The sequence below is a fragment of the Impatiens glandulifera genome, chromosome 5, assembly GCF_907164915.1.
Source record: "Impatiens glandulifera chromosome 5, dImpGla2.1, whole genome shotgun sequence".
Lineage (NCBI taxonomy): Eukaryota > Viridiplantae > Streptophyta > Magnoliopsida > Ericales > Balsaminaceae > Impatiens > Impatiens glandulifera.
In genome coordinates this window covers 17,257,068-17,266,817 of record NC_061866.1, presented here as the reverse complement: position 1 = coordinate 17,266,817, position 9,750 = coordinate 17,257,068, and the positions used below count along the sequence as shown (strand labels likewise).

General features: G+C 32.5%; 1 protein-coding gene across 1 annotated transcript; it reads right to left on the bottom strand.

Moving 5' to 3' along the window:
• Positions 1–5,882: 5,882 nt before the first annotated feature.
• On the bottom strand, positions 5,883–8,359 carry LOC124940522 (zinc finger CCCH domain-containing protein 18-like). Its single transcript, XM_047481046.1, has 7 exons — positions 8,317–8,359; positions 7,337–8,068; positions 7,025–7,183; positions 6,716–6,895; positions 6,544–6,599; positions 6,190–6,472; positions 5,883–6,113 (listed from the first exon to the last, which is right to left on the bottom strand). The coding sequence occupies exons 2-7, from the start codon at positions 8,056–8,058 to the stop codon at positions 6,080–6,082; spliced, it is 1,434 nt and encodes a 477-aa protein (XP_047337002.1). The 5' UTR covers positions 8,059–8,068; positions 8,317–8,359; the 3' UTR covers positions 5,883–6,079.
• Between the last annotated feature and the right edge of the window lie 1,391 nt (positions 8,360–9,750).

Sequence of the window (9,750 nt, the reverse complement as noted above, 5' to 3'; positions counted from 1 at the left end):
TTTGATGTTCCTGTGATGGAACAGGATAAATCTGTTGTTATTCCTGACAAGGAATCTGCTGCAGGGCCCGCTGTTGAGTCAGCTGGTCCAAATACTGAGAATTTTGACAGAACTGTGTCTCCTGTTCGCCAACCTGATCAAGTAGCCGCTGGTGTTATAGAGTTTTTTCAACCAGAACAATGTGCAGTCCTTACCCTTGTTGCTGGTAGTACTGCTGAAAAGGCTCCTTCTACTTCTGTCAGAGAGCCTTCCTCCTCAAATCCCATTTCAAAAGATTCCATAGTAACCGGGAAGGTCACTCGAGGCGAACTTCCTCCTAGACTCTTCAAGAAACCACTATCTGCTCATGAATTAATGCGCTCCACAAGACAGTCATGTGGAATTGTATTTGGTGAACCAAGACCTTCTCCAAAATCTGTTGAAATTATTGGAAAGGGGAAGAATGTTGTGACTGACGAAAGTGAATTTTTGTTTCTGAGGCAACATGCATTGTTGACCTCATAATGAATCAAGTCAAAGCCATAGCTGCTGAGAAGATAGAAATTTTTGACTCTTGGATCCAGAACAGATTGTCAATCCAGTATGATGAGGTCATCACGGGTTCAAGAATAAGCAGTCAATGGCGTAAACTTGTATCCAATGAAAAGAAGGTTCTCAAATGGGCCAAAACTTCGGAGGTGTCTGAAGCTCTAAAGAGAAAGGACCTTATAAAAGTTTGTCTAAGAGGAAGAGCTTTATTTCCCATTCTTGAAGCCAGAAAAGCGAATTTCAATCCAATTGAGAAAGGTGCTGAAGTGGAAGTGAAGGCCTTAAAGAGATTAGACGAGATCATGGCTGACTATCTTTCTGTAGTCACTCGATATGTTGATGAAGCTAATTGTTCAGGAGTTAGATATTTTGGTAGATTTTCAAATGAAGACGATCCAATGGATATTTCTGTTGATCATGCTGATACAGATGAGCAAGCCGCTGCTCTTCTGATAGAACTTGGTAATCTCTCTACAGAAGAAAGACGTCTACTGGCTCAACCTGTTATCGAGCCAGGTGAGGAACCTATTCAAGAGAATCCGTCCTTAGAAGAAGAAGAAGAAATCATTTAAGAGCCTGAACAAGCTCTTGTAACTCTTGAAGAAAATGCTGATCAAGAGCCGGTCCAAGCTCTTGTGACTCAAGAAGAAGATGTTATTGAAGAGCCGGTTCAAGCTCTTGTGACTCAAGAGGAAGTAATTTTTGAGGAGAACGTTCAAACTTCTAATATCAATGAAGAAGAGGTAGTGAAATCCCCTGCTGTCAGAACAGAGGGATCTCAAGAAAAAGAGGCTGAAGTTAGTCAGCCTGAGGTTGTCAGATCTGAGGGAGAACCCTCAAAAGACAAAGATGTCGAGGAGAGTTCAAAATGTTAGAAATGTCAAGCCTCTACCATTTCCTGGGATTCATGCTGGTAATCTCTATGAGAATATTCTTCATCCTCTTTACAATACGGGAAATTTGTTTGAAAGATTTCAAAGAGCAGAAGAAGAGTTGGAAAAAGAGCGAAATAAACCTAGAAATGAGTCTGAAAAGGATGAACTCGAGCAATCCCTGCAGGTTCACACCGAATTTAACTCCATTCAAAGCATGGCAGCAGATTGCAAAATAATTCATCCAATAAAGGTTCTTCTACTGACGGTACCAAGCTTCTAAAGTCAATGACATCTCTGCTAACCTCTCTTCAGAAGAATGTGGTAACTCTGGGATCGAATATGGTAAAGATCTTGAATACCCAGAAAGAGGATAGAAAAGACTTTGCTGAGCATGTCAAAATCCTTACAGAATTGGATAAGACACTAAAGAAGAATACGTATGAGACTCATGTATCAAATTCAAACTTCTCCAAATTTGAAAAGCAGTTCTTCAGTCGTCAATCGGAAATGATGAGTCTTGAATGACAAATCAATCTTGATAATGAACAAGAGATTATGGAAACAATGGAATTACTTCAGAATCAGTTGGTTGAAATTCAAGGCAGCATGAGAAGAACATATGCTGAAAGACTAGAGTATGCCGATTCCATTGCAAGGAAATTTCAAGCTGAAGAGAATGCGAAAGCTGATGCTGAGAAAGAACAGACTCGTATTACTCAAGGTGAGCCTAGTAGAAGAGGTGACGGTGTATCAACCGACACCAGATCTAAGCGAGCGCCAATCAACGATGAAAATCCAAGGCCAACTAAAAGAGGCGGAGGTCAAAGCGGTAGTGATCGCGGAGGCCGAAGCAGTGGTAGTGGTCGTGGTAGGCGACCTGGTAGTGATCGCGATGGTCGTACCAGTGGCGGTGATCGTGGTGGGAGATCTAGTGGAAGCAGTCGGGGTGGACGTGCTCTTTCTCCGTTTCAAAACCTGCTAACTAGTGAAGGGATGAGCGGTGGAGGATTCACCTATCCAATCGATCCTCGAGTAAAAAGGGAAGAACAATAATCATCTCCTTTCTCCTACTTTATCAACTTTTAAACTATGTTTCTTTAACTTTGTTTTTGAATAGTGGTTTTTGAAAAGTGGTTGTGTAAGTTGGATGAACAAATTTTTCTCTGAATTTTATATGATGAATGCTTAACTTGTTATCTATGCAAAGTTTCAATATCATCATCAAAAAGGGGGGAAATTGTTGGGTCAAATTATTTTGACTAAGTGTTGAAATAGTTTGACTATTGGAATTTTGATGATGAAATGATGAATGAAATAAGCTATGCGTCTAATTGTTTTTGATGTAGGTGTATCGAAATCAGATTATATTAGACTTGGTCCTAATTTGGCTTTAGATGCGCGGAGTTAGACGTGCAGTCTAACTGGTTGAGTTAGACGTGTAGTCTAACTAAGCGGTATTAGACGTGTAGTCTAATTCCTTCAGATCAGTCTAATGGAACCGTAATTAGACGTGCAGTCTAAAGGAAAGAGAAAGTTAGACGTGCAGTCTAACTCCTTCAGACTAGTCTGAAGTGAAACCGTAATTAGATGTGCAGTCTAACTCGTGGAGTTAGACGTGCAATCTAATGGAATGTGAAAGTTAGACGTGCAGTCTAACTGGTGAAAGTTAGACGTGCAGACTAACTGGTGAAAGTTAGACGTGCAGTCTAACTAGTAAAAGTTAGACGTGCAGTCTAACTCCTTCAGATTAGTCTGAAGTGATTGTAATTAGACGTAAAGTCTAATCCCATTAGACCAGGTGGTCTAATGGATTCTGTTATTAGACGGGGACGTTTGATTTCAATTAGACGAGGTCGTCTAATTGAAATACGTCTAATGCCATGCTTAAGTAGTTGCTTGAAGCTAGCATCCGCCTACCCACGTGCTCTAGTTGTACGCTACTCCTGCTCCACTTTCTAGTGAAGATCAGTACGACAGCCAGCTGCAACCAATCATCCAATGCCACGTAAGCGAATATCCTTCACACTACTTGTTTTGCAGGTACAATCTCTAAAGAATATTCGGCGCACTACCTGTTGTGTACGACCATGATCCTTGTATTTAGAGTCTAATTTGTACTATGGAGGCGTTCCAATGGAAGCTCGTCACGTGTCATTATGAAGATTTGACCGTTGGTACCCTGTGCCTTATTTAAAGAATCTAAAGGACAACGGACAATCTCTCGATCTTTTCACTTACATTCCAAGAAGAATCTCTGGATTACTGAAAATCAATCTCTTGAATATTCAAGTTGTTAGTTGCTTTCTTGTTTTACTGTGCGTTAATCAAGAGAGAGTTAGAATCAAAACATCGTTTTAGCTGAGTGATATTCATCATATTGTAAGTTGAACAGAGTCTGTTCTGTTCAATAGTGAGCTGTTCGTGTAAACTGTATTTGATTCAAAGCATATTATAGTGAATCCTTCCGGTGGTTGGAAAAAGGGGTGACGTAGGAGAGTTTACTCCGAACATCCATAAACAAACTGTTGTGTTGTTCATTTCTGTCATTTTCTCATTCTTGATCTTAAGCTTCAAACCTAAGTAAATATTTTCGCACTTGATTCTGTTTCAAGTGTTTACAAGGGTTTGCGTAGAACAGAAAGTATATTAAATCCCTAACAAGATTTCTTTCAAATCGTTTTTCCTAAGCCTTCATCAATCGTCAGACCCCGTCTCTATTGATTAAGCCGATCCTATCATGTATTTTTTAAGTATATAATGTCTTATTTTTTTTATAATAATAAATAAATAAAAAGAATTTTTATTATTTAAAACTTAACCTATTTTGATAAATATATTTTATGAATTTTTGTATATACATATAAATAATTAATAATTTAAAAAGAAATGCATTTTAAAAATCATTTAATTATTCTCAATTCTCACCATACAATTACGTATTTTTTATTATATTTGACTTTGACTCACCCTTTACGGTTTTCAATGGTGCATTCTTAAACATTCAATTGCACCTTTCGACATGATCTTAGACCCTAAATCACTTTTTTTGGACGAATATTTGTTTTACACAAAACAACATTTTCAACATTCGATTACACTTTTCAGTATTATCATATATCCTAAATCACCTTCCGTGGACGTACAAACAAATCTTTAGATTCCTCATCAATGTTTGTTTTACTCTAGCCGATATTCCCTCAGTGTTAATGTTTACGTTAATCAAGCTTACATTTTTGTTTCTGCTTCATATATCAATAATCGCATACTCACATATAATAATTATTTTTAAAAGGATTCAAACATTGGTTTAAGTATAAAATATTATAACACATTTATAATTGTTGAAATAATTTTAAAATTTTGTATATGTATATATATATTTTAAATTACATTTTGAATAATTTATATATATATATATATATAACATTATATATAATAAAAATAATTAATTTTTTTATTCTAATTATTTTTAATATTTATATAAATTTATTAATAAAAATTTTTAATTTATTTTCTCTTATATTTATATATCTTATTCTAATTAAAAATCTTCTTAATTTATTTTTTAATATATAATAATTATATAATGTTACATATTTATTTATTTAACTTTATACATAAATATTTATTTTATATTTTTCCGAACTAATTTATAATATATAATATTTTGTAGTTTATATTTATATATTTTTTTCTATCATATATATATATATATATTCTTATATTTTAAATTTTAATTTATATGTATATAATATTTAAATTTAATATGTTAAACATTTATTTATATATAAATATAATAAGAAAAAAAATAATTATATATACCTTAATTTTTTACTTTAATTTTTTTATATATACTTTTTAAATATATATATATATATAATTTTTTATTTTATTAAAAAAATATTTGTAAGATAATATAAAAAAAATATATGTATTTATATAAAATTAGTGATAAAATATAATATTATATATATATATATATATATATATATATATATATTTGATGAGAAAAAATAAAAAAAATAATTATTAGATATATATATATATATATATAAAGAGAAAATAAAAAAAATTAATTAAATTGATAGGAAAGATTATGAAAGAGAAAATAAAATAATTAATTATGAAAGAAAAATTGTTAATGGAACATATTGTACACTATTTTTACAAAATTATTATTTTTTATTTAAAAATTAAATTAATTTAAAAAATATATTATTAATATTATTTACTAATTAATTATTTTTTAGATATAAATTACATTTAAATTAAATGATTATTAATTCGTTAATAGAAAATTTTAAAAAATAATATAAATATGATTATTTAAAATGATAAAATAAAATTAAACATATAAAACATTCATTTCAAAAGTTGCCAACCACCAAAGTATGAATCCATTTCAAAAGCAACTTTCAAACAACCATCCATTAACTATTTAAATAAATAAAACAATTCAGCATTCTTAGATTTGCCATTAAAACTAAAGAGTAGTATTTGAGTACCATAACTATCATCTCTTTCTATCTCTTCAACCCCAGGAAATGGGGAGGGTTGTTAATCTATGTTTAATTCCTTTGTAATCATATTAAATAATATAATGTAAAAGTAGTAATCTTTGTGTCTTGAATCCCCAAAAAAACTGCATCTAAAGAAATTCTGCTCTCATTCGGATATTAAAATGGACTATCTGGGAGACCGTTTCTCTGGCTGTAGTAGAAAACAAACACAAACTCATTTCAGATATGCTACTTTGTTAAACTAGGGGAATTGGGTCAAACCGAACCTGTCACTGCCAATGTAGTTTATCTCATGAAGATTGGGATGATCCTGGTTTGTCAATCCATTGCTAAGATCATTAACTAGATAATTGAACTGCCTTTCTGACAATTCGGGGTGACCTGCTTCATCAACTATAGGATTTTGATCTTCAATGGTGGCATATTCAAAATTAGGCCGCCCGATTGGTATTTGCCCAATACATAGCCTGTCGAGACGCTTCACAATATCAAAGGTTTTTCTTTGCTCCTTCATCTGTCTACTTAGCATTTGTGCAGCACTCCAATTAGCTGCAAAATTAGGCAAAACAGGTTATCTCAAATTTACGATATTCAAATAGCTATTATTATATGATACTTACATGGGTATAAGTCAGAATAAATATATGACGCAAGCTCTGTATTTTCTTGGTAGTTCCTGAATCAAAACAAAGGGACAAGAGAGAACAAACAGTACACAAAACGGAAAGGTATTCAATATATGTGAACTGGTTGTCTTATAATGAAACAACAAGACAAAGATGATAACAGCACCTATAAGTGGCGTTCGGTTTCTCTCTATAAGCCTTCACCAGCACACGAGCACCGCAAACAACATGTGGATTACTCATATTCAAAACCATCTGAACTGTCTCTGCACTGGAAAAGTTGACGAAACCAAACATCCTCTGTTCCTGCCAAGGAATTCTAACGTCTTGAACAGTTCCATAGTTACTATAACAACACAAAACAAAAACATTGGAAAACAAATTAGACATTCAAAAACAACAATGACAATGAAATTATCTAACATTACTTGTTCTTTTTTGAAGGATGCAACAATGTCAATAGTTTTTAATTTACCTAAAATAATCTGAAACATCTTCTTCAGTAAAAGTGCTCTCAGCCGGAAAAGTTAGATAGATCTGTCGTGATCCGGTTACAATTGGGCCAGGGTCATTTCGTTCTCTTATATTATTAAATCCGTCTTCCACCAATGTCACTGCATGCTGACCATGAGGTCTTCCAAAAGTAAAATAATTTTTCGTAAGTAAATTACAACAAGATTAAAATATCATTGAACTAATACATTTAAGAAGTTAGCACAATCCCCAAACCAACAAGTGTCAAGTGTGTATCAAGTTTGAATTAATAATAGAAGTAAAGATAATATACCTATCAATGATTCGAATGCATTTTAAACGAGCAAGTAGTTTAGTCAAATTGTAGCCAGCTTTACCATGTCTCTGGCTTTCAGTAAGATACCCTTCAGCCTGAAGATGCCTCCCAAATTTTTCTTGATACAAAGATGGCAATGAGGCAATTGAAACAGGTTCCCCTATAGATTTCAACAACTCATAAATATCCGATTCCAGCCTACGAATCGAACCAGGCAAAAACATGTCACCAACTAATTCATGGTCAGACTGCGGATACAAATGGTTGTGGATGTATCGACAGTTAATCCCATTCCTACAATAACCCTTCATGAAATACTGACAAACTTTCACCTGACGCTCACCCAGCCGTTGTCTAGAGTTCAAGTAATGATAAGGAAGATATTCTCTGGAAACCCCTTCAAGATTCAACAATTCTTGATTCTGGTTATGATGAACATCAATGGGTGGTGGTAAAAAATTAGGAGTATTCATTTCCCAACGAGTCATCTGGAGGTCCCAAGGATGCGGGGAAACCATTTGAGTTGAGTTTAATCCATGACGAATCTTAATTTCATCTACTAAAGTATGTATGTAATGGTCTGGTCCGTAGGCTAGACGTATCATTTCTTGGCCACGATCCTCCAACAAAAGAACACCAATGATCTTTTTAGCCACATTGTGAGGTTCTATTTCCCTAATCTTACTATACACTATGCTTGAAGCTTCAAGAGAATCCATGTTCTTTTATCTGTAACACAAGTAATATGAATCATCTCTGTGAAAATGGGTAGGTGTAAAAGACATGAAAAACTCAAAGAAATTATTAGCCCGACGGCGCAAAAAGAAAACCCTACTACCACTACAAAAGAGAAAACCCAACCGTTTGGGCTTGAAAATCTCCCAAGAAGAACTGAAAAAGATAACATGTAAAGAAAAACATACCCAACTGAATTCAAGAACAGCAGCAGAAAAAGATGAATAAGGAGAAAAACATACCCAACTTGTATCTCTTCTATGGCTTCTTCTCTCTCAACTCTGTTCCATAGAATCAACCATTATTATTCTGCAACCGCAATAGACATCTAAAATAATGATAGATACGATCCTTATAAAGGGGAAAGTCTGTATCTTTTCAGTTCAAATCCAATATTTCAAATTCTATATTTAACTATTATTACCTTTTATGCAGGGAAAATAAAATCTTTTATATTCTTTATGTAGCAGAAACTTGTTAAAATATAAGTTTTCAAATAAGGCATACAAACTCGGTCTAAGAACTACCTCATGAACTCGTCCACTTGGCTAAAAACTTGCAGATTTTTGTTATTTTCCCACTATTTTAGTAAAAAGTCCTGAATTTTATTTTTTATTTAGAAAAAGTTGTGGCTAATATTATCATTTTATCTATCAATACACTAATATTATAATATTACCTTAAAAATAGATTATATTTTTATTATATTTTTTTAAATATAAGTGATATCATTGACTCACATTTTTGTAGGCACTAAATTTTGACACCAAAAAAATTGAATAAATATCGTATAAATAAAATAAATAGATAATAAAAAATAACTATAAAAAATATATTTTTATTAATCTTAGCAAGTTAAGCCAAGTCCAAATATCATGCCCAAACTCTCAAAAAGCCCAAGTTCAAGAAGTAGGCCCGACTAAGAGTTTATGGATCAAAAAATAATTCAAAAGTCAATGGTCTGATTCGAAAAATGAAACGGTTGGAGGCTTATTTTAATTCAAGAAGGGAGATATTTTTTGGATTAGTTAAAATTATGGGAAACCGGAATATTAATTACCGAATTAATAATTTATCGGTTAAGCATTTTAATTTTGTGTTATACTATATTTTTATAAGTTTAATCGATAGATTGGTAATAATTTAGTTATATATAGTCCAAAAGAATTTTTAAAATTTTTTTTCATAGTTTTTCTTAAAATAAACTAAATGACTACTCTTAAAAAGAATAAAAAATATGTATAACTTTCGCTAAATTTTATTTCAATTCCTCGTCTCAATTTAAATCGTTATATTTTACGAGATTTGAGAAAAAGGTAAGTTATGAGACTTAACAAAGTAATCGACTAAACATTTATTTTTCTAAAAAGTGCACAGATCGAACTTACTATAAAAATTTCTCATCTTCTACCGCGAGAACACACGTTGAAGATAAAACATGGAACCAACCGATATCAGATCGCACGAACCACCCATAAAGATGGAGTTTTAGAATGTTTAAAATCGAAATTGAAGCGGATTGAAAAAAAAGACGTAGACTAAATGAGTGTTGTATATATTTTGCTTGTGCTGATTTTATTCTATTCTTTTTAAATATAAAATATGGTTTATTGATATTTTTTAATATTAAAACAACATTTGTTTTCATTATTTAAATATTCTTAAAAATATTATCT